The following is a 26,050-nucleotide window of genomic DNA, read 5'->3' as shown; positions in this document are numbered from 1 at the left end:
TGACAGTGTACCTCTAGATCAAAATGTTATGGGAGAGTCTGGGTTGTGTGAATGGAGGCCTCAGTCTCTTGATTCCCCATGAGAAGATTTACGTGAGGATCCACACTCGAATAAAGACAGCCAGAAGGAAAGTAGCAAGTGCAAAGCAGTTTATTAAATCGGAAGTACACTCTCAAGGTGGGAGAGCTGGCTCCTACGTTGTTTTGGGATTGGATAGTATTGGTTCTCTCTGGGCTGGGAGGAGCTGAGACAGACAGTGTGGGATGGTCTCTAATGGAGGCTGCTTCCAGTCAGTTGGGAAACTCCCCCCACAGGTTGGGAGGAGTTTCTGACCCTACAAGGTTTGTACCATACCATCCCGGCAGCCTTTCTCCAAGGCAGGGGCTGTACCCGCAATGCAAATTGCTCCTGCAAAGCTTCTACCTAACAAGAACACAAAGCTAGAAAATTAAGAATGGGAAAAAGCAGTCGTGCTGTTGGGAACTATAATACCAACACTGAAATACAAACATATGAAAAAAATCAAAATGCAAATAATTTTGGACCATGCATGCCAACAGTCACCTTCATGACAACACAGGATACAGAACTATATCTTGATATGAGAAAAGTAAGTTAAAGTTTACTATAAGACTTGATATAAAAACAGTGTCCATTTTGTCTCCCAATTTATGCATGAGTGAAAAACACCTCCTGACCTAATACACTGAAAATGAACACAAGACAAGAGAAAATTTTAAATCTATTACTAGCCTGATGGTAACACAAACTTTTTTCTAAGAGTTTGCTACTGATAAATGTCTTAGTTTACCAACCAAGAAACAAATTAAAGTAATAGTTTTCTCATTATTTCATAGATATCTTGTAAGGAATATAAACTACTATTGAAACTATCAGTTAAAACAAATTATTAGTAAAGAGGCCAGAAACCAATATTAAAAAAAAAAACCACATATGTAAAATAAATTTATTTAATTTCTTTTTTAAGTAGAAGAGGACTATTTTAAATGTATCTGTCAATACTCTGGTTTCTCTTCAGATCGCATAAATCTTTCGCCTTTTTAAATGTATCTGTCAAGTAAACTAGATAAGATACTTAACCTTTATTTTCAGGAAATTAGAATAGCTTGTAATGGCTTCTCTTTTTTTGTTTTGTTTTGTTTTTTTAAAGGAAGTCAGTCGCAATAAAGCAGAATGAACAACACATTTCTAGGTAAGAAATCACAAACAATGAAAATCCTCTGTATTATCTTTCTGTATAATAAAAACTGACATCACCAATAGGTCCTGTTATCAAAAGTAGTGTAAAAGAATGAAAAACAGTAACGTAAAGTACCACTACTTAAATTTCATCCCCTAAAGTTCTAATAATTTACATTCTTTTCTCAGGAGTTTTTTTTCTATTCCTTCATAGTTTATTACTGCTAAAAATGCCTGCTGTGGTAAAAATCCCCAATAAAATCATTCACGGCTTTATGTTATTCCTTTTGTTCATGTCCAATTAGTATTAGTGTATCTTTCATTCATCAACCTTTCAGCCAAACACGATACAGCATTTAGGAAAATTAAACAATTATAGCATTCCCTTAGTGATACTGGAATTCAGCTGTGGGAAAATGTGCTTTCCTAATGCAGCATGATATAAACATTACAATAATCTTTGAATCTTTCTCAAGCTTTGTCCAAATCTACTTGGTGACCAGCAATCTGTCAAGCAATTTTTAAACCCTAATGCAGGTTTTTAAAACCCTGGGGAAAAAAAAATTAAGACACATATTAAAGACATTATGATACTTCCATTTTGCTTAATACAAGAGTCAGTAATTAGGTGTTTTGTTTTTTAATTGTGTATACCCTTTTCAGGCCAAGAATGAAGAAAACCTACATCTTTTACCTTTATTTATTTATTTACTTTAACATTTATTTATTTTTGAGAGAAAGAGAGAGGTAGAGAATGAGCAGGGGAGGGGGAGAGAGAGAGAGATACAGAATCTGAAGCAGACTCCAGGCTCTGAGCTGTCAGCACAGAGCCCGACGGAGGGCTCAAACTCACGAACTGCAAGACCATCTGAAGTCAGACGCTCAACTGACTGAGTCACCCAGGCTTTTTTTTTTTTCTTTTAAATATACCCCAAATAAGGTCTTCATTCAGATAAAGCAAAATATACTTACAGAACTAGCATCAACATCACTGTGGATGGCAACTGTCTTAATGCCCATCTTCTTGCAAGTTTTAATAACCTATTTTAAAACATATCAATGTTATCTATTAATAGAGATTCATATTTCAAGGGATTTAATAAAATTCACAAAGTAAAATGGAAAATAAGATTAAAATTCCACTCACCCTACATGCAATTTCTCCTCTATTAGCAATAAGAATTTTATCAAAAGTCTGAAGAGAGAAAAAACACACATAAGAAATTGTTACTCTCACTTTGGAACCAGAAAACAAGTTTTCTCACAACACTGGACAGGATTCTTAAAAAAAAAAAAAAAAAATTACTTCCTAGAGTAGTACTAAATATTACATGTATGTTCATCTATAACCCGATTGCTACTAAATTCATCTGGTAGGATGCGGCCCTATAATTAGTCTGTTAAAGCATCAACTGATTTGGTTTGGTGTACTTAAATGGACTAAGGGGATATTTATAAATTCTCTTGCCAAAAGGTAATCTTCAGATAACATTTCTGAATACTAAAAAACTTTAGACAGAATTGTTTGACCACTTACTTCATAACGTATATTCTAAATTCAGGGAATTTATGTTAAGTTTGAGTAACCACCATATTTGAAGCAGCTAAGGCCTCATAAGAGAGTAGCTCCATTCTGGGTAGGCCTAGATACTTCAATTCTAAGCCCAGCTTTGCCACTAACAATAACCTATTTGACTTGAGGCAAATCAATCTCTGTAGATCTTCACTTTCACATATAAACTGATGGCATTTCTAGAGGAAACTATTTAATAAGGTTCTCTTCCTACTCTAAAATTGTACAGGCTAATCCTTTGAAAGAAACACACAAGTAATATGGAGATCTTTTAGTACACAATTATTTCTGGGTTAGTGAATTGTTGTTAAGTTGAATGTAACTACAGAAAAAGTCTTAGTTATATTTCTAAAAGAAAGTTAAAGCTATATATGATCTTTAAAGTACTCATATAACTGAAAGCAATATTTTAACCTGACAGGGAGTCACAGAATCTCAGAGTTGGAAAAGGTTTTCAAAGTCTTGGTTTAAACTTTATGTCACACATCACTTATTCTAGCAAACTGAGACAAGCCTCTGCCTCAAAAATTGGTAAACTCTTAATCTGATAATATCCTGGGTCATTCAGAGCCTTGAGCAGATGGGTCCTTAAAATACCCTCATGTCACGTCAAGCCTGAGACTACAAAATCATAGGCCATTCTATACCTAAGTGGTCATGGTAAATCCCTGTTAAACACTGACAATATACAAAGAAAAAAATGTTTTATACCTCTTTGAAATGCATTTTAAAATGTGCATTTTTATAAGTATTAAACAGATGACATCTGATAAAAGCAACACAAACACGAAGTTACACAATAAGCAACTGTTATAGGACATATAACCAATGATAACATTATAGGGATTAAGAACTTCCTTCTAATTTTTATCTGCATGGCAGAATAATAGTTAAAAGCCAGTCTGGAACTACATTGCCCAACACCACCATGTGTTCTTATGTGGGCAAGCCATCCTTCTCAACCCTCATTTCCTGGTATGTAAAATGAGAGTAATAATAGCACCTGCCACAAGAGGCTGTAGAGTATGAATTAACACCCTTAAAGTGTTTAGAATAGTGCCTAGCACATAATATATACTCAAGAGGTGTTAGCTATAGCTATTGTTATTCACCCCTTTGGGCCACACACCACACTGTGACAAATCTAGGAGTGTGAACCTATCTAACAGGGAAAAATCTACATTAAAACAACTATCTGCACCTGACACATCTTCTCTATTCAGGGCTTGTGATGGCTAATTTTACTTTTACATGCAACTTGACTGGGCCCCAGGGTGACCAGATGAAACATGATTTCTGGGTGTGTCTGTGAGAGTGTTTCTAGAGGACAGGAGCATGTGAATCAGGGGACTCAGCCCAGTACACTGCCCTCCCCAGTGTGGGTGAGCATCATCCCATTCGTTGAGGGCCTGAGAGAACAAAAAGTAGAGGTGAGGATTTGTCCTGCTTTCCTGATTCAAGAGGGACACAGCCTTGGCCTACCCTGGGGCTTACCGACATATGGGCTCCCAGGTTCTCAGGCCCTTGGACCTGGACTAGAATTACATCACCAGCTTTCCTCTGTCTCCAGCTTGCAGATGGCAGATCGTGAGACTTGGCCTCCATAGCTGTGTGAGCCAGTGGATCTCCACATACATCTCCTACTGGTTCTCTTTCTCTGCAGAACCCTAATACAGGTCTGTTAATACCAATTAGTGCACAAGCTAAATAAAGCTGATCATATCAATTAACCTTCCATACAGAAGATATTCTTTTGAATAAATGTATGTATATGGTTCAGGGTTTAAAAGGTACAAAAGGTGATACACTGTAGAGACAACTAGGTCTCTGCTCCAAAGGCAATGCTATTACCAGTTTCCTGTACATATATTCTTTCAGGTAAGCTATGCACGTAAAAGAATACATACAAATAAATTTACACGGACTTTAAAACTTCCCCTCTGCATCAAAAATTACAGGGAAACATCAAGTGCATTTGATAACTTCTGTGTACAATATGGCAGTATGACAACAAAGTGTGGTAAGTGCCATAACACAGCTACATCCAAGAGGCTGTGGCCAGTGCAGAGAAGGAAGAGTGAACAGCAAGGGCAAAGGCAGTGACATTGAAAGCAGACAGTAGCACTGAAAAACAAGGGATTTTTAATATAGCTCAAGCACAAGATATGTACAGGGGAGCTGGAGCAAACAAAGCTAGGGTAAAAAAGGCCAGATGCTAAAAGGACTTATATGCCATTTAAGGAACTGGACTTTATCCTATAGGTGCAGAGCCACACATAAGGAGGCACTCTGAAGATATTCTAAGGGAAACGAACAAAAATCTTTAAATCAGGAACCTATATCCTGAAGACAGAGGGGCTTTCAACTACCATGAGAGAGAGACACGGACTTTCGCAGCAGCAGCTCTCTAACTACTAATGAGGTCATCCAGGGTAAGAAACACAATGGAAATTCCTGAAGATTTTTTGTTTTAAGTTACCTCCTTTTATTCTATCCTCTATCCCTCCTTCCTTCTTTCTCCTACCCATACTTGGATCTTCATAGCCAGGGTCTAAAACCACCAAGGACACTTCACTCCATTCACAGCCCAAGAGAAGGGCTGAGCTGGCCCGTTCCCCTGGGTACTTGTTGAAGGAATGACCACAGAACTCCACACACTGACTAGTCACTTACCAACACTTCTGAGAAGTGGTACAGAACAGTGGGTAAATCTACCACCTCACTAGAGAAGACCAGGCTTGAGTTTACACCCCAGTTATTTACTATCTGTGGATTTTGAGGCTGTTTCCAAATGTACAAAACCTAGTTGTTAAGACTAATATTAAGCAGCTAACATTTAGGGCACATGCTTTCTATATACCAGGACAAATCCCTTCTGTCCACTATATCTCATTTAAGGCTCAGAATAGTCCTATGAGGTCAGCTGAGAACATCCCCAATTTACAAATGAGAAAATTAAGGCTTGATGAAGCCAAATCACTTGCCTAAATCACTTAAAACTCACAGGGGCAAAGCCAGAGCTCACATGCAGGTATTCATATCAAAACATACCACAATGTGACATGATCGGAGTATAATGGTACAAGCTTTAAACACTGTATTAACAGTGACACCTAAGATCACATTTGTTACGCCAGGCACAATATGGTACTACACTGGTACACACTAACTTAAGGCCTACTTTAGTAGCCTCCTGGTCTTTTTCTAAGCAGATTATTACTAAATCTTCCCTATTGTTATGAACGTATCAGAGACAAGTCGATGTGTTAAAATTCAAGTCAAAAAAAAAAAAATGGTACATTTCGTAATGATTAAATTTTACCTGGTTTAATTTCAACCTAATGGAAATTGCTGATAAAATATGAAGGAGTCAATGACAAGTTCGGATGAGAATCAATTTATTTAGCAAATATGTATTACCAAAAAATCAGATCTATCTGCACTCAGGACAGGAACAATAAAAAACAAAAAAGTGCAGTATTTAATGATAGCTATGACAACAGCAAGAATTCCTAGAAGTAGAAAGGCCCAATTAAAGGCAGCCCTGGAGTGAAAGGCAAGCCTGCAACTTGGTCTTAACACACAAAACCTATATACTACCGTTAGGTGTCAACAAGCATCATGGACATTATGACATGACTGACACACTATACAGTTTCACCACAATTACCTAAAAGCAAAGGTACAGCAAAGAAGACAAAGATAGCAGGCAGCAGATCTGATTTCAGACATTTAAAACAAAATATGTACTTTAGTGGACTCCAAGGTGGGGGGAAGAGCTCTATAAATTCCCTAAACCAGGTTATACGCATTTGTTTATTTTTAGTAATTATCAATGGCCACCAATGTGGGGGGTGAGTCAGCTATTACTGTATGCTCATTAGGAGGTTATGGCAAAAAGAAGCCTCAAACCAAACTCCACCAACACATACATTTATGAATAGGCATAAAAAAGATCTTAAAATCTACCAAATAATGCTCAATGATGTCTCAACTTCCTTCATTGTATAATGCTCCAACAGTCTGAATGAAAGGTTCACCTGAGGTAAATACACCAATATTCTGATTTGGCCAGCTACACTGTCAGACTCTATCAAGAACCTCCAGACAAACAAAGAGCTGCACATAGGATCACTTCATTTAGGGATCAAGCTTAGTTTCTATCCTTAAAGATAAAGAATGAAAGGCCAACTAGATTGTTTTATTCTAATTCAGGGGCTAAGAATTTCTATTAAATAGCAGCCAGAACACATATCTTGCATACCACTAATTTCATCAATGAGAGCCCACTTCTAACACCTATTATGCTAATGAGGAAGGCTACCAAAGTTAACAGGGAGAAAGATAGCTGAACACTTGGTAGTACTCTATGTCTCCCCCACTCTTGAATGTGGCCTCTTGAACAAATACTAGCTAACCACTCCCTAGAATGTGTACCCAGTTAGGACAGCTCACTACCTCTAGATTGGAACTCAACACATGTGCAGAAATATACATACATGCACCCCAATTTCTATACTAAAGTTTTCATATTAAACCATGTATTTATTTCATAAAAGGGAGTTTATCATAGCTAATTCATCTGGACCAGTGCAGTCCAATCAAGTAACCACTGGCACTAAGCTCTTCAAATGTGGCTAATCAAACTGAGATGCCAGAAGTGTAAATTATACACTTGGATTTAGAAGATCTGGTACCAAAAAAAAAAAAAAAAAAAGTAAGTATCTCATTGATACTTTTTATATTATGTACTGAAATAACACTTTAGATATAGAATTAAAACATACTATTAAAGTTAACTTCTTCAGTTTTTTTTTAATGTGGCTATTAGGAAATTTTAAATGACATATACCCTGCAAATTGTGTCCACATTGTTATTAAACTGCAATGATACAGACCCTTTCTCCAAGCCTCCAAATTCTTTTGAGTAGTTTTGTATACTTCAAGAGATGATTTAGAAGATACCTCAGCTATTTCGTTCTCAAATAATCATTCATCAGTTTTACCTTCCTGACTCTCAACTTGAATCACTTCTTCTTAACTAAAACTCTCCTGCCCTGTTTGAGGTCTTCATTGTCATTGTCATTAGAAAAAATGACATTTTCTAATCACCACTTATAGGCCCTTTCTATTACGAGCCTCAACTATTATCCTATATCAGGATTTTAACTGGAATTCCCTTGCCCCAAAATTTACAATACACAAAGGTGCCTTCAAAATTAATCCTACAAATATTAAGTAAATGGAAAAATAAATCAGTTCAATCAAAATCTCTCAAATAACCCAGAATTTAAGAAAGAATGCTATGTTAGTTATTCTGCTGAATAAAGGAAACATACTACAAGTTTACTCAATTTCTGGTAAAGGTACAAACACAAAATTTAAGACTCAGGTTGTGGCCCACAATGAAAAAAGATTGAGCAGCTATAAAACCTATGATGTTAGAGTAGTAATTATAAAGCGCTAATATTTAATCTGTCCACTGAACACAGCATGGAAACAAGAAAGCAAAACCATTATAACTTTGCTAGTCAGTATTTTTTAAATACTTACTTTTTCATTAGAATCATATCCTGCTGAACAGAGACTACGGGACACCATTAAGTGCTGTCTTGAGTAGTGTGGGACATGCTACCAAAAAAAAAAAAAAAAAAAAGGTGAAATAAATTACAGATCCTTGAATGGGCTTTAAAAATATTTTTTCAGAGTAATTCTTCCAGTATGCATCTACCTAAAATATTTTATCAATACATGTAGTTCTAAGCCACATGCCCTAACTATGGAAGGTTGGAAGGTAAATCATAACTACCAGACAGATCCCTTTGGCACACAAGAGAAACCAAAGGCATCAGAATGATCTCCAGAAAAGTAAAATAAGAGCCAATGGGTCAACTTTTTTTTTTTATTTACATCCAAGTTTGTTAGCATATAGTGCAACGATTTCAGGAGTAGATTCCTTAATGCCCCTTACCCATTTAGCCCATCCCCCCTCCCACAACCCCTCCAGCAACCCTCTGTTCTCTACATTTAAGAGTCTCTTCTGTTTTGTCCCCCTGTTTGTATATTATTTTTGCTTCCCTTCCCTTATGTTCATCTGTGTTGTACCTTAAAGTCCTCATGAGTGAAGTCATATGATATTTGTCTTTCTCTGACTGATGGGTCAATCTTGATTATAGAGAGCTGATGTTACCAGGGAGGAGAGGAATTAAATAGGTGATGGGGACTAAGGAGTACACTTGTGATAAGCATCAGTGATGCACAGAACTGTTCAATCACAATCACTATATTTTATACCTGAAACTAATATAATACTGTATGTTAACTGGAATTAAAAACTTAAAAGGATCAATGGGTCAAATAAAATTTAAAGAAAGGTCTGATTATGCACACTGACATGCCAGGATCATAAGGTCACATACCACACAGAACTTTATAAAACATAAAACAAGAGTCTTGGCCTTCAAGGGGCTCCAATTTTCACAAGGACCAGAAAGTAATCAAATAGAATTTTTTATTTGCTGAGGTCTTGAACGGGATTTCTTAGTCTACTTTTTCTGGTACAGGAAAAACATACAGGTACAGTGAAAAGGTAATACTAATAATCAAGTTGACTTCTAATTCATTATTATAAATGTGGAAAAAAATGTTCTCTTAAGGCTTTAAAGCATTAAGAATCATCACTAATAAAATGTATAGTTGAGGTTTAAGAAAACAATTTACCCAGTAGTCATTGATAAAGCTATTAAAAAAAAAAAAAGTGGGGCTAGTGAAAAGCAAATGGCACTACCCCTCAGAACTTTCTAAGAGGACAACGCTAATAAGAGGCAAATGTTTTTATACCAACATTCTTAAATAAACTCAAAGATCTAATTTTTTTAAAGCACCAAGACTTAAATTACAAGATGTAATCTTAATATAAAAGTGAAGGTAATAAGAAAGACACTTTAAAAATGAAGTTCACACTATCAAGTAAAAGACTCGTGAATCAGGGTGCCCGGGTGGCTCAGTCCATTGAGCATCCAACTCTTGATTTTGAGTCGGGTCATGATCCCAGCGTCATAGGATTGAGCCCCACAATGGGCTGAGCTGAGCACGGAGCTTGCTTAGGATTCTCGCTCTCTCCCCTTGCCCCTCTCCCCAACTTGTGCACACACTCACTCGTGCTCTCCCACTCTCAAATTTAAAAAAAGTAAAAGACTAGTGAAGACACTGGTTGGAAACTGGGAAAACACACTTAATACTGTGTGCTTTTTATTTTTTTACATTTACTTATTTATTTTTGAGAGAGAGAGAGAGGGAGACAGAATCCGTAGCAGGCTCCAGGCTCCAAGCTGTCAGCACAGAGCCCGACGTGGGGCTGGAACTCACAAACTGTGAGATCATGACCTGAGCCCAAGTCGGACGCTTAACCGGCTGAGCCACCCAAGCGCCCCGAGTTTTGGTCTTAAAAAGGCACACACTGGGGCACCTGAGCGTCCGACTTCAGCTCAGGTCATGATCTCACAGTTTGTGAGTTCGAGCCCCACATCGGGCTCTGTGCTGACAGCTCGGAGCCTGGAGCCTGCTTCGGATTCTCTGTCTCCCTCTCTCTCTGCCCCTCCCCCACTCACACTCTGTCTCTCTCTCCTTCAAAAATAAACAAACATTTAAAAAAAATTTTTTTTAAAAGACCAAAACTCACTCTTAAATACCTTCAGACATCCCTGTAAGTTCAAGAGTATTAGGCCCAATTTTAATGAGAGAACAGAGTCTTGAGAATTTTAATTTGTCCAAAGTCATTAGGCTAGGTTGCAATGGTTGCAAAATTTAAGCACAGATCTATTCAAAGCATTCTGGAGTTTATTTTGAGATAATAAAAAGTAATGGCACCTCCCACGTGAACACCAATGTCTATGCAAAGATACAATTAAAAGAGGGAAAAAACAACAACAATTTACCAGGAGGGTCTCACCACTCTATGCATTCAAATAAAAATTCAGTCTTCCACTGCCTTCAGCAGAACAGCTATATTTAGCAATTTTAGTCCCACATCAGACTTAATAAGATAAAGGTAATACTACTTCTCCAGAAAATCAGGTCTTGTGTTTATAGCCCCAGCCCATGCAGAAAACTAAGAAAACAAATTCCAAGAATAAAGAAAAACAAAAGCTCCCTGGAAATTTCTCATTCTGCTGCAAACCAGCACTAGGGTATTTACACAAAATAAATAACATGCAAGCTTCCTATCCATTTTATAAAATGTAACAACAAAATAGTTGACATTTTTACAAATTCTCCCTAATATTGTAAGGCACATAGTGGTCTGCTGCATTAACAGGTCAACATGATCTTTTTATAAAAGACAAAATCATATGTGTGTCTTTAATCACTAACAAATAAAGGCTGTAACGGATTCCTGATGACAAATGTGCATCTTGCAGACAAAAAAACACAACCTGGGATGGACATTTTAGGTATTCTAATTACCTATGAAGAGTGAGAACAACAGCGATGTTTATGTCTGGGGAGGGGAATACTTTAAAAAGCACCCTACCACCCAGCAAAGAACTATGGGAAAGAAAATCAAGAAACCTGAATTCTAACCCTAACTCTAGGACTTGAGCAAACCACTCTAACCCATCTGCTAAGAAATGAAAGTCTGGATGACTTTTCTTTAAGGTCCCTTACAAACCTAAACCCCAGTTATCAAAAAAACAAGAGCTTACATAGTAGAGGGGTATCTAATGTGTACAAGCTTCTCATGATCATGGGAGGATATGCACTCGATCCAAAGTCAACATGTAAGCCTGTGAGGCCACGCAAGGCGGTGACCCAGATCTCACTGCTGAACTACTACTACACTCAGAGTAACTAACAAACATACAGACCTACTTGGTGTAAATCGAGCTGATTTCATAAATTTTAATCAGTATGAATTAATGCACTAAGTTTCCAGGCTACTTCTGGGAATAAAAACCTCCAGACTCTACCTAATTAGATGAGCCCATGAGGAATAAGCTAAACTTGCCCCAAAAGTAAGAGTTTCTATCCCCAAACCACTCAGAAATCTCAAGTCGCCAGGCTCTGACCACTGTTTGGGGGCGCTGACTCAATTATGCTATATTTACTTCCAGTGAAACTATCAGTAACCTAAAACTAAAATAGAAAACATCTATGCCAGGGGCACCTGGGTGCCCACTGGGTGGCTCAGTAGGTTAAGTGACTGACTTTGGCCCAGGTCATGATCTCATGGTTCATAGTTCCAGCCCCACATTAGGCACTCTGCAGTCAGCACAAAACTCACTTCAGATACTCTATCCCCTCTCTCTGCACCCCCCTCCGCTTGCACAAGCACACACACTCCCTCTCTCTCTCAAAAATGAACAAACCTTAAAAAAAAAAAAAAAAAAGCCTACGCTTAAAAAAAAAGTCTATGCCACACACTTCTTAAAACTAAATCCACTCTATTACAAGTTACATCTGGCCAAAATGTAGAAGCTGTAGCACTATACTTAATTGATCAAACTGGTGTTTTGGAATCTTTTTATTACTATTTAAAATACCTGATTCTGAAGACCTCAGACTATTTTACCACCAGTATTAAAAAAAAAAAAAAAAGCATATAGCTTTTACACATTTGAATTTGTGATAACGTGTCCCAAAATTTCAAAAAAACATGGATTCCCCTGGTTAGCCAAGTAACTAGAAGTACAACTGGTCCAAGCAAAACTAGAAGAGCAGAACTATAAAGAAGAAACCAGGGTCTGAACTGGTTTATAGTTGGCCTTTCTCTGTTCCTGTTCACTCCTGGGAGACCTTTATGGAAGATCAAAGTTATAAAAAATACAGGTCAAAAATCAGATAATTTTTGTAGAGATACAACATGAAATTTCTTTTATCATTTTGTTTCCTAGTAATCTCCACACCCAACGGGGGCTAGAACTCATGACCCCAAGGTTAGGAGTCACATGCTCCACCAACTGAGCCAGCCAGGAGCCCCTAAAATTTATTATTTTTTTGAGAGAGAAAAAGAGAACAAGAGCATGAGAGGGAGGGTCAGAGGACAAGAGAGAGCCCTAAGCAGTCTCCAAGCCCAGCGCAGAGCCCAACACCCAGCTCTATCTCACAACCATGAGATCATGACCTGAACCAAAATCAAGAGTCAGACTAAGCTTAACCAACTGAGCCATCTGGGCACCCCTAAAATTTCTTTTTTTAAATACAGAGAATAGTTAGGAGAAATCTGCTTAATTTGCACCTCTACACAGAATTTTAATTCATTACTTTTATTAAGCATATAACAAACTGGCTACAAGCTCCATCCAAAGTTTTTTAAGGTACTTCCTAAAAACAGAAGTTCAAGGGAAACACCTGAATCAACTCCAATTATAAAGACTATTTAGCCTATCACAGCCAAGAGGAGAAAGGTCAGTGTATACAAAATGACTTCCCAACAACCTCTTACCATTGGTTCTCTTCTACAAGATAAAGATTTCCACATGTGGAAAAGAAATATCTGCTAACAGTGTGGCACATGGCAAGTAGCAGAACCTTCAGGGTCACAAGACCTGGGTCAGCACTTAGATCCACTGCTTCGTAGTCATGCACCACCAAGCAAATCATCTCTCTGGACTTTGTTTCTTTTAGTAAAATGTAGAGATACCCTACAGTTGTTGAAAGGATCACACGAACCTTTACAAACTGTAAAGCACCAACAAAATGTAACAGATTATTACACAATAACTAAATCCAATTATACAGCTGTTCCCTTCTTAAAATTGTACCAGACCCTTCCTTTGGGAGTTACCATTAGGGTTGTAATAATCAGGAGCTCTGGTCCAGACTCAGATTTGCATGTTCTAGAAAGTACATAATAATTGTTAACCAAAAGAAAAAAAAAGGGGGGGTGCGGGGGGGGGGGGACGACAAAGGCTATAGCTTTTCAACAAACTGCATACAAGCTTTCCAGCCGTTGCAAACAGGGAAACAAATATGTGTTTCTAACACAGCACCTACTTTCACATTCTGGACATGACCTCATGTGGCAGCCGAAACTGGTAAATCCACTAGCAGTTATCTCAAAAAAAAAAAAAAGAAAGAAAGAAACATAAACACTAGTTTAAAACCAAACGCTAGTGTAAAAATCAAAACTATCATTATGCTTAACACATCCACAGCAGCATTCAAATGGATAATACTAAAATCTGTTAACAGGCTAATTCATGATTAGGATGCATTCTGCTTCAAAGTAGCAGCTATCCTCAAGACCAGGGATTAACAGAGCCATAAAGTGATCTTACCAAGGTGAAAGTCAACATTAGCTAATGCTTCAGCTTCAAAATCTCCAAGAGAAGTTCCTCTCCATGTTTCACAAGGAGCTGAGCAGCCTCGCTTAGTATTTAACTGCAGCATTGTAACAGCCCCAGGGCGACCTGGGAACGACCTCCAAAAACACGTAAGTCAGGCTTTTTCACTTAAGCACAGCTTTTTCTTCAAAACAGACATGAACTATTTAGTCTTTGGGACCTCACTAGCCAGCCCAATCTTCTACAGTCTGACCTTCCGTCAAAAGCGAGGCTGAATACCTGGTATTTGAGAGGTGATCAAACCTCAAGATCTCTGGCTATGCCTCCACAGTGAGTTAGAGCACCAGGAAACTGCATACATCAACTCTAAACTTTGTCATCATTCTACCCAGCTCCCCTCTCAGGCCATTCTTCCCATCCCGCCTGTAGCAGATGTTGCCAGGGCCCCTCCAGAGCCTCTTCAGCAGTCAGCAGGGCTTCCCCAGCTGCTGTGTTGACCACTCACAACTCACACCTGCTCCCTGGACTGACCCACTTGCCTTAACCAGACAGGAGTTCTCCGTTAAGACCGGGAGCTGCCCCTCTCTCAGCCCACAGCCAATGACTGACTAACAAGGGTGTACAAAAGGCCATCCCCACTCACCTCAAAGTGTGACCAATTCAGTAGGGTGCTCTGGTTATTAAGAACTGGCTGTCCAATATGGCAGCCACCAGCCACATACTGAACACTTGAAATGCACCAGTCCAAATTCTGATGTGCTCCAAGTATAAAATACACACCAGATGTGAAGACTTAATACCCAAACAATGCAAAAGACTTCAATAATTTTTTTAATTTATATGTTAAAATATTTTGAATATACTGAGTTAAATAAAATACACTAATATTAATTTCATCTTGTTTTATTTTCTTAATGTGAGTGCTAGAAAACTACATTTGCAGCTCACATAACATTCTATTGAACAGCGCTAATTTACAGCGGTGCTTCTCTAACTTTCTTGTGTATCAGCATCACCTGGAGGGCTTGTGAAAACATTGCTGGGCTCCATCCCCAGCTTCTAATTGGCCACTCTGGGGGACAACTGAAAATTTTGCATTTCTACAGGTTCCCAGGTAATGCTACTTCTGCTACAGACTGAGTCCCCACTTTAAGAATCACTGCTTCAGAGCTCCCCTATTCGGTGAGACTAAAGCTAGTCTCCAGCTGAGGCCCCTTCCTTGCTTAGCTTTTTTTCCCCTGTTCTATCCTGCTTTCTTCACTCTTCTGTTGACCACCAGCCTTTCAGGCTTCTGGGAAACCTAACCATCCCACCTCCAATAGAACTGTTTCTCCACAACTGTAACTTTCACAAAGTGCTAGATCAGTGACAACCAATGACATAGGAAGAAAGATGACTGCATTTTTTTTGTAAAATGAGTATCAAACTTACTTATTCGACTAATTGGGTTTTTTATTTTTTTTAAATGTTTATTTATTTTTTGAGACAGAGAGCATGAACAGAGGAGGGGAGAGAGAGAGGGAGACCCAGAATCTGAAGCAGGCTCCAGGCTCTGAGCTGTCGGCGCAGAGCCCAACGCAGAGCTCAAACTCACGGACCGCGAGGTCATGACCTGAGCGGAAGGCAACCGCTCAACCGACTGAGCCACCCAGGTGCCCCTGTTTTTACATATTCTTTACATATTCTATGCAGTCAATAGCCTACTGCTTCCCTCTTCTCCGTGGCTACTAGGGAGTTCAAACTAGTTTTCATGTCAAGATGTATAAATTTCTCCTTTATTCTTTTTACTAAGTTTATTAATATGGTATAATAAAAGCACTGTAGATTTGACTTTGAATCCTGAATCTCCCACTTAATTCTTGTGTGACCTTGAGCAACTTCGTTAACCCCAGCTGTGGAAACGAGAATCATTTGAAGGTGGTTTCATGATTAAATGTGAATACAGCTTTTTTCCTCCTTTGCCATTTGCAGCAACCCTAGAATCATCAACCCTACAATATGGTTTCAAAATACTTTCCACAGCCATCCAGCACCCCACAAACAACAAATAAGATCAACCATCCCTCTGTGTTTTGTAAATTCCATCAAATCATTTCAATGGAAACTGCTGTCTTCATCTTCCACCCCAAGCTGCAGCGTTCCAAAACACTAAGACTATCCCACCCAAGGGCTCAGGTAGACCTAAGAGTCACTCTTTCCCCCTCCCCTGTAAATTGAGATTTAATTCACATACCATAAAACTCATTCTTTTAAAGTACACAACTATGTATTTTAGTATATTCACAAAGTTGTGGAACCATCACCAATCTGATTCCAGAACATTTTTTCATTGCCTCAAAAAGAAACCCCTTAGCTATTAGCAGTTTCTACCAGCCCCCACCCCCAGCCCCTGGCACCTGCTAGTCTGCCGTCTGTCTAGGCATCTACCTATTCTGGACATTTCATATATATGGAATCCTACAATATGCGGCAGCTTTTTGTGCCTTCCTTTCAGGGATCCTTGATTCCACTCTTTGCTTACATCTCCCTTTGAACCCGACAGTAAATACTACTGGCTCTAGTTCTAAAATATATCCCAAGTCTTACCAGGTCTAACTCCAGCACGACCACCCTACCGTCCTCTCCTGTTGAACTCCTACAGTGGCCTCCTAACTGGTCTCCTTGATGCCACTCTTCCCACCCCAGTCTCCACTAGGACATTCTCCACATAGCATTCAGAATGGTCTTTCCAAAACATGGATCCAGTTTGCTCAAAATCTTCCAAGGGACTCTCACGATTAGGATAAATTGCACATACAAGCCCCTATATGACTGGCCTACCTACCACATCTCCTAGCACTCTTGCGTCATTGATCCCCTCCAGCCACACTGGCCACACCCATCCCTTGACTATACCAAATACGATCGATCGCAACTCAGAGCTTTTGCTTGGCCTTCCTTTGGATTGCTAGTCCCCTAGATTGTCACGTGGCAATCTGAGTCACTTTCCTGTTCAAATGCCACATGCTCAGAAATGTGCCCCTGTTTTTTTTTAGGTTAGCAGTTCTCAATACCACCGCCACTCTATTTTTCTCCTTTCAGAGCACTTCCTGCTCTTTGAACTTACCTGTTTCTTTTTTATTTCTTTTTTATTTTTATTTTTTTTATTTTTGAGAGAGAGCGTGGGTGAGCAAGGGGCAGAGAAAGGGAGAGAGAGCGTGGAGCCTGGAGTGGGGCTCGAGCTCACGAACAGTGAGATCATGACCTGAGCCAAGGTCAGATGCTTAACTGGCTGAGCTACGCAGGCAACCCTGAACTTCTCTATTTCTGTGAACACAGTCAGTGTGCTCTACCTGGATATAACCACACTGAAGGCAGAGACGTTCACCGTTATACCCCAGCATTAAACAGCACCTGGCACATAGCAGGTGTAGCACATTGAATGGTGGCCTCCAAAATTGTGTGTCCATATCTTAGAACTTGTGGCTATGACCTCTTCTGGAAAAAGGGTCTTTGGTGATATATTTCCAGATGGGATCATCCTGGATCCTGGTCACGGCCCTAAATCCAAAGACAAGTGCCCTTAGAAAAGAAAGAAGAGGAGAGTACACACAGGGAAAAGGAAGGGAAGGCCATGTGAGGACACAGGCAGAGACTTGCAGCCACAAGGTAAGGGATGCCTGGAGCTACGAGAAGCCCAGAGACAAGGAGGCATTCTTCACTGGAGCCTTCAGAGCGAGCATGGCCTTGCCAACATCTTGATTTCCAACTTCTAGCCTCCATAACTGTGAAGGAACAAAGAAGTGTGGTTTTAAGCCACCAGCTGTGTCCCACGGATGCTCTATTAGTTTTCCTGACTGAAATTATAAGCCTGAAAACTATATTTTCCAACATTTTTGAAATTCACTTTTATTTTTATCTTATTAATACTGACCCCATCACAGTTTGTCTTTTTTTTTTATAAAAATGTCAGTAGGAATTTAAAATAAATAATTTTTTTAAATCATACAACACCCTGATTTTTCAAAACAGTATGTATTTGCTCCAACTACTGGAAGGTATCTTCAAAACAAAGCAATATTTCTATATATAAGAATATACCACACTACTGAAATCACTATCATTAAAGACTAAAGACCTTATCAAATTCTTCCTTCAGTCTTTTATTTTTATTCCTTGACCTCTCTACACCAGGGACACGGTGAGGGAACATGTTTTAGTTTCTTTTGATCTCCTCAGTACATATCATAGTAGCAGGCACTTCACAGATGCTCCACAAACACTCTTTGAAGGGACAGAGAACTACATCTCTAGATGAACGAACGAACTATACTGACTCCTCTCAAACCATTCCTCTAAATCCTCCTGTCTCTTCATCTTTTTTTCAAATCTGAATTTAGGGCAATAAGATGGGAGTATTCTTGGGGCGTCTGGGTGGCTCAGCCGATTGAGCATCCAACTCTTGATTTGGGCTCAGATTATGACCCCAGTGTTGTGGGATCGAGCCCCGCTGAGTGTGGAGCCTGCTTAAGATTCTCTCTTCCTCTGCCCCGCTCATGCTCTAAAACAAAAAAATAAATAAATTTAAAAAGATGGAGTATTCAGTTAAGTATTAACTTACTATATCCTGCAGAGTTCACATCCAACTTCTACCTTAGATCACCCAAAAACCTGCCACCAATTTCCCTCTTATTTCCCACCAACTCAACATGACTCTTGTAGTCATCTAACTCAGGTTACCTAAAAGGAAACATTGTTTCTACCCCCAAAATATGTTTCCTTCTCAAATTTCCTTTTTCGTCCCTATTCTCCCATTTACCCACATCTTTTAAAAAATAGGAATCATTTAAGGGTTGGCTCAGTCAGTAGAGCATAAGACTCTTAATCTCGAGGTTATAAATTCAAGTCCCACATTGGGTGTAGAGATTACTTAAAAAAATAAAATCTTTAAAAATTTTTGGAATCATTTAAACAATGCCTTTTCCCTCACTCTTTTGATTACACTGTCCCCCATCTTTCCCTCTTATTTAGAAAAGGATTTTACCAATCACTCCTCAGTTCTGAACCTCTTGACGAAATAAAACCCAAAAAGCAGATGTATAAATACACAAATGTCCATAAGCATTTTATCATGCCAGAACTGGTTTCTGTAATTATCTTAGAAAATTTTCTTCCCAAATGATTGTCAGAAATCTATCAGCATGTTGGAAAGATTTACCTCCTGGCAATTCTAAAGCATTCAGATAGGCTTAAACATTCTTTTTCAAGACTAGAAAAGAAATTCTTGGAATTTTAAGGAACATAAAGCTTGAGCATTTAAGTTCTGTGAATGCACCATATAATGAGACCATCACTTAAATGAGAGACAATTTGTAACTGTGAAAACAAGGTTTGGGAATCATACCATCCAAGGTTGAAATTCTGCCTCAATCAACTGTGTCCTTAAGCAAGTTACTTCACTGCTGACATTTGTTTCCTGGTCTGTAATACTGCAACTTTTTACCTACTTGCTATACAGATGAGAGATAAAACATGAAACCACATAAGGCATATAAAAGTTCAATACACTGTAACAATCACCCTAAAACCAACATCCTAGAGCCACTGAAAAATGGAGACAGAAAAAAAAAAAAAACTGGGTATTTAAACAAAATGTGCTGATACACAAAACAAGACTAAAAGGTCAACTCTACATATACCCTAAAAGCAAACAAGTTCTGCTAACTGGCTAAAAGAATGGGGACACTAGGGTCTAGAGTTGCCAGTCTGCTTTCCAACCAACCAAATGGCTTGCAGGATGGGAAAGAGGAATGGCAGGAATAAAATATTTAAATGGTTCTGCTTCAAAGGCAGACTCAGTGGAGCACATTTCAAATTCATGTAAAAGAAGCACATAAAGAGGGTTGCCTGGGTGGCTCAGTCGGTTGAGCGTCCGACTTCGGCTCAGGTCATGATCTTGCAGTCCATGAGTTCGAGCCCCAGGCTGACAGCTCAGAGCCTGAAGCCTGCTTCGGATTCTGTGTCTCCCTCTCTCTCTGCCCCTCCCCCACTCATGCTCTGTCTCTCTCACTCTCAAAAATGAATAAATGTTAAAAAAAATTTTTTTTAATTAAAAAAAAAAAAGCACATAAAGAAGCTAAGCAGCAGTGCAAGTTCTTCCCCTAAAATAACAGTGAACTCCAGAGATTCTTCCCACTTATGGGAGGAATTCTTTATTGGCACTCTACTCCAGTCAGTACTGTCACACATCCAGCACCTATTGTGTTAAACACTGCGCTGAGAACACAGAAATAGACAAGATGCAGTCTCTGGCAACACACTAAAAGAAAGCAGGAGATGGGGTGCCTGGCTGGCTCAGTGGGTGGAGCAGGTGACTCTTCACCTCAGGGTTGTAAATTTGAGCCCCATGTTGGATGTAGAGATTACTTAAAAATAAAATCTTTTAGGGGCGCCTGGGTGGCTCAGTCGGTTGAGTGTCCGACTTCGGCTCAGGTCATGATCTCACGGTTCGTGGGTACAAGCCCCGCGTCGGGCTCTGCGCTGACAGCTCAGAGCCTGGAGCCTGTTTCAGATTCTGTGTCTCCCTCTTTCTCTGACCCTCCCCTGTTCATGCTCTGTCTCTGTCTCAAAAATAAATAAATGTTAAAAAAAAAATTTTTTTTTTAAATAAAAAATAAATAAATAAATAAAATCTTTTGGGGCTCCTGGGTGGCTCAGTTGGTTAAGCATCCAACTTCGGTTCAGGTCATGATCTCACGGTTCATGGGTTCGAGCCCCACGCCAGACTCTGTGCTGACAGCTCAGAGCCTGGAGCCTGCCTCAGATTCTGTGTCTCTTTCTCTGTCCACCCCTCCCCTGCTCACTCTGTCTCTCAAAAATAAAAAAATGTAAAAAAAAAAAAAAAAAATTTTAAAAAAAAGAAAAAAGAAAATCTTTAAAAAAAGGGGGGGGGAGTATGGAGAAAGATCAAAGCTTATATATTATACCCTAATAACATCTAAAAAGTATATAGCAATAAATACTGTAACAACTTTCCTCTCAGCCTCACCAATCTAAAATGTCAGTGCAATCCTTCCTACCTCCAACATGAATGACTTCCCATCACTATAACATAAAGACCAAAAGTAATAGCTTGATCTGCAAAGCAAGCACAACCTGATTCATACCTACCTCCCTAGCACTGTCTAATCTCTGCACACTGCAGCCTAAGTAGGCTTTTCTCAGTGCTTATATCTTGTCATTCCCTCTGGCCACAGGGCCTTTGCACATGCTATTCTTTCACAGTCATCTCTTCTATCTTTACAAGTCACTTTATCCTTCAAAACTTGTTTCAATTTTCACTTCCAAAGGAAAACAGTCCTTTCCCTTAAGCAGGATAACATGATTAAGGGCACCAGTTCTGGAGTCCTATGTCCTAGCTCTGCCACTTACCAATTCCATAGCTTTGAGCAAGTCACATAACACTTTGTGCCTCAATATCTTCATCTATAAATCGGGATTACATGGCTGTCGTGAGGACTGAATAAATTAATTCAAGTAAAGCACCAGAACGGTATCTATGACACAGAGCTCAATATCATGACTTGGTCAAATCTCTCCATTGTATTTTCTTATAGCACCAAGACCTCTCCCCTAATAGCATTTTACATTTACTTGTCTCTCTCTAATAGACTACCATATCTAAGACAGCAGAAACTATATTTGTTCCCCATTGGTAGAATACAGGAAATAATCCAATAAAGATTTGTTGAATAAAAAAGTAGTTGAAAGGACGAAGCTGAGTCCCAGCAAAGTGACTTGTCTAATATGCAAAACTTCATCTGTGTGACTGACTCCAAAGCCCAAGCCTTCCACTACACCAGGCCGGCTCCTATGTAAAAGCATAAGATGTGACAACTGCAACTGATGTAGCCAACAAAGACTAAGATAACAAAAGCATTTAAAAACAGATTTTGTGGCCACACAAAGAACACTGTGTACTTTGAGAGCGGCATCCAAAGCTGAAGCTAAGCTAACACAGGTGCAGGCTCACTTCCACTTGGAGCTGGAGCTCCCACAGTGCTCACCTGGGCCTCAGTTCCCTCCTCTTTAAGAGAATGGGATGGGCCAGATCATCTCTAAAGTGTTTTCCAATTCTAGAGTTCAAGGACAATAAATCAATTTATGTGACAATTTTTAAAAGATTTTTTTTCTTTTAAGGAAGTTTAACAAGCAGACGAACCAAATGACAGGTGGTTTTCAGGGAGACCCTCATTTTAAAGAATTCGCTGAAATGACTTAATAAACCCTATTAATAAAGTCAAGTCGTCTTTGCTCAGAAACTACAAGAGACTCCATTTTCAAGAGAAAGTCTTAACAGCGGCCCACAGACACTCCAACATATGAGCCAAGGCTGTCATCAAGAAACCCTGGGGCACACAGCACAGAGGCAAAAATGGGTTTAGAACAATTGTACAAAACTCCGGCTAACCACTACATAGAAAAGAAAACTAAACTCACAGGATGCACACACAGCAAACTGCGATGTAATTCAATTGAAATAGGCTCTCAACTCAAACGTAAAAGGTAGTAGCAATCCTGGCATCGCAGACACTTTAGAAGTTGAGATAAACTCACAACCCTAATTCTACTTCAGCAGCAATTCAGTGTCCCTAAAATTAGGAAAAAGCCAAGAGAAAACAAACTGTAAGGATCCTTAAGAATCCACCCTGGAAGCTCAAGCCGAAGCCGAAGCCGAAGCCGAAGCCGAAGCCGAGGCCGAAGCCGTAAGGCACAAGAACGGCTGCAGGGAAAAAGCACGTAGGCGCCAGCCACACGGCTGTCAGCCGCTCCCGGGGGCTAGCGAGCCGAGGGCGCACGCCTGCCGGCTCGGAGGGCCCCTCCGACTCCACGAGCCTCCGGGTAAGGGCTGCGCTCCAGCGCCAACGCGGGTGCAGAGGGACGAGGGGCGCCGACGGCTGCGGAACGGGCCGCGGCGTCGCCGGGGAACCGCGGGGCGCTCTCCGCCACACCAGCCACCCGCAGGCGCTGCGGGGCTGCGAGCCCAGCGAAGCCCAGCGAAGCCTAGGCCCGCGGGGAGCCCGCTCGTTCCTCACCTTCAGGGTCCACAGCGCTGAGCTCCGCATCAGCGGCTGCGGCAACCGCCGCCCACGCCGTCCGGCCCCGACCAGCGCCGCCGCCCCAACCCAGAGCCCCGCCATTGTCGCCCCTGCCGACCTGCGCTCTGCTGACCTCTCACCCCGCCGAAGGGGGCGGAGAAGGGGAGCGCCAGAGCTTCGGCCAATCATGCGCCGAGACCCGCGGCCCCGCCCCCTGCCGCTCAGGAGGGGACGTAGGGGCGACTGGCCCAACCGCGGAAACTGGCAGACCCGCCACGGGACGGCCGAGGGCCCGGACCCGAGGGAGGGGGCCCCGACCGGACCCCGGCGTGAGCGAGTCGGGGAGGACGCGCGTGAGTTCTGGCGGCAGCTGGTCCGCGCCTGCTTGGGGTAAACCCCGTCCTGTACCAGCGTCCACCTAGCTACAGTCCGTGGCCTGGCCACTCACTCCACGTCAGTTAGTGACCTAAGCCCCATGGCCACCCTGCAGGGCCTAGTGCCCTAAGTTCCAGACATAAGCCCGAACTATATTCCTTTTATTCGAAGGCATAAATTGCAAAGCACCAAGTCAAGATAAGATTTTGAACAGATAGCAGAGATAATGCTCTAGGTCTAGAAATCAGAGATCGGAGCTCAGGCTCGAAATAGCTGCTTGTCCGAGGAATTAGCCAAAACCAGGTCAGTTTCTGTTGCTTGCTAGCAGGCACCCTTACGAGTAGTAGTGCAACTACTAAGGGCCAGACCTTGTGCTGGATGTCCCAAATTCTATCTCATTTAACCTTCACAAGAATTCTAAAGGCACTGAATTTATAGGGAGGTAAAGTCATTTAGCCAGTAAATGGTGACACCAGGGTTTGAACCCAGGTCTGGCTGTCTTCAGAGACTGGGCTTTTGCTTTGCTGTATTACAAATTTTATAACATAAGCAGCACAGAGAAATAATATTATGATCACCCAGGCCCCCATTACATGGTTACAACAAATCAACATTTTGTCAGTCTTATTTCATCTAGTCCCCCTTTTCATCTTTTGCTGGAGTATTTTACATTGTTTTGTTTTTGTTTTTGTTTTTTAAGTTGAGAGAAAGAGAGAGAGCAGAGGAGGGGCAGAGAGAGAGGGAGAGGGAGAACCCTGAGCGGGCTTGGCGCGTTCAGCACAGAGCCCAACATGGGGCTTGATCCCAAGAACTGTGAGATCATGACCTGAGTCAATCAAGAGACGGTCACTTGAAAGACTGAGCCAGCCAGGTGCCCCATGCTGGAGTATTTTTAAGCAAATCTCAGACATCAGGTCATACCACCAACAAACAGGCCAGTATCAGCAGTTCTGCTCTTAACTATTTTCCTGCTCCTTCAGAGTCACCTTGAGAGAGTTGCAAAACTAGGAATGACCTAGAGTATGTTACAGCATAGCAAATGCCTGAAGGTACAAAGTGTTTGGGATAGCAGAGAGATGACATTTCGTGGAACTGTAAAATGTAAGTAGGAACTTTCATGACAGACAAAATAAAAAGGAATATCAAGTTTCGCAGGTTTTTTCATCTATGTATTTAAGGCTGGAATCATTTCCTACCCGAGAAACCTGCTTTTTTTTTTCTTTCTTTCTTTTTCTTCCCATTTTAACCTTTGGATTTGTTCTCCTTACATCCTGTCTGTTTTGTTCTTTTCATGAAAGGCACTTGTGGCAGAAACTACTTGTTTTCTCCACTCATTCCTTTAATAAGAGAGCTCCTAAGTTTTAGCTGCACACAGGCCACCCAGCTCAAGGCCGCAGTATCCAACCTCCCTTACAACGGGTATGGCCATGTTACTAAGGGCAGTCTCATGGAATGTAAGGGTTGTGCCCTTAAAGAGTGGACGCATGCCCTCCATCTCCTCTACTCCCTTCCTGAAGTTAGACATGGGTGGGTGCTGGAGCAGTCATCTTCACTCCAAGACAGGAGACCCATGTTGGAGATGGCAGAGCAAATGACAGGAGGAGCCCAACCCCCTGACTCTGTGGAGCCATCTTATCAGCCTGCTGCTGCTTAATGCATGTTCTGGGACAGAGAAACAAAGTTTTATCTTGTTTAAGTCATTGTTATTTCTGCCTTTACTATAGCAGCCAAAACTGTATCTTAACCAACTCATACTCTAGTATCCAGAAGTGAGGTGCTGACATAATGAAACCTGAAATGCATGGTGATAACAGTGACAACCCCAAAATCGCAAACCAGAAGCTGAAAGCTGACAACTCTTATTGCCATGGTACCTCTTTGGCAAAATGGTTACTTTCAAACTTCTGGACAGTCTTGCTATCACTATCACTGATACAACCTATACTTCTAATGCAATGTTTTCAAAGACCAGCAGCGGCATTTTAAGTTAAACAGTTCTACCTTGTCTGAGCTGTGCCACACACTTAGGATGTTTATGATCTCCAAAGCCCACTTCCTGTCTGAAATGTCTGTGAACAGTTGTTCCATATACTTTGTCTACTTTATCCACAGTGACAGAGAAGCAGTTACTTCATCGTGGCCAGAAGCAGGTCTTTTCTCAAAACTCTGCAAGTATCTTTACATCGTCTTCTAGCTTCCAGAGTTGCTCTTGTGATCCAATGTATCTGATTACAGTTACCTGGCTGCTATACTGTTGTGTAGTGGGTATGGAGCAGAGAGAAGTCCGAGTTGTAAATTAGGGAATCCTGACCAGCCATATGCACAACAAATAGCAAGCCTGCACTCCACCAAGAGATCTTGACCTTTGAGCTACACATATCTGGCTCTCTTTGAGGGAGAGTATGCGCAGACTAGGTATGCTGGATTGAAAACTGTGTTTCCCTAAATCCTCTTCCCTTTATGGTGCCTGGTTAGAGTTGATCAAAAGAAAAACTGATAAGGTATTTAGAAGGCAGGAGTGAAACATTACTCTCTGAAGA

General features: G+C 40.6%; 1 protein-coding gene and 1 long non-coding RNA gene across 9 annotated transcripts in view; one reads left to right on the top strand and one right to left on the bottom strand.

Moving 5' to 3' along the window:
• The window catches only part of PCCA (propionyl-CoA carboxylase subunit alpha), a 404,001-nt gene extending 380,713 nt beyond the window's left edge, over positions 1 to 23,288 (bottom strand). For all 8 annotated transcript variants that reach the window (XM_027065165.2, XM_027065168.2, XM_053217534.1 and 5 more), the window contains exons 1-4: positions 23,133 to 23,288; positions 8,327 to 8,404; positions 2,348 to 2,395; positions 2,173 to 2,241 (exon numbers count right to left, since the gene is read on the bottom strand). In XM_027065165.2, the coding sequence (XP_026920966.1) occupies positions 2,173 to 2,241; positions 2,348 to 2,395; positions 8,327 to 8,404; positions 23,133 to 23,237 (300 nt within the window). In that variant the 5' untranslated portion in view covers positions 23,238 to 23,288. The remainder of the gene's footprint in view (positions 1 to 2,172; positions 2,242 to 2,347; positions 2,396 to 8,326; positions 8,405 to 23,132) is intronic.
• Positions 23,289 to 23,348: 60 nt separating this feature from the next.
• Positions 23,349 to 26,050, top strand: part of LOC113601102 (uncharacterized) — a 36,244-nt gene continuing 33,542 nt past the window's right edge. The window contains exon 1 of the long non-coding RNA XR_008296430.1: positions 23,349 to 23,488. This is a non-coding gene — a long non-coding RNA (uncharacterized LOC113601102). The remainder of the gene's footprint in view (positions 23,489 to 26,050) is intronic.

The sequence above is a fragment of the Acinonyx jubatus genome, chromosome A1 (genome assembly GCF_027475565.1).
Source record: "Acinonyx jubatus isolate Ajub_Pintada_27869175 chromosome A1, VMU_Ajub_asm_v1.0, whole genome shotgun sequence".
Taxonomy (NCBI): Eukaryota; Metazoa; Chordata; class Mammalia; order Carnivora; family Felidae; genus Acinonyx; species Acinonyx jubatus.
Note: the sequence above shows the minus strand (reverse complement) of the source record. Positions and strands in the feature narration are given on the sequence as shown.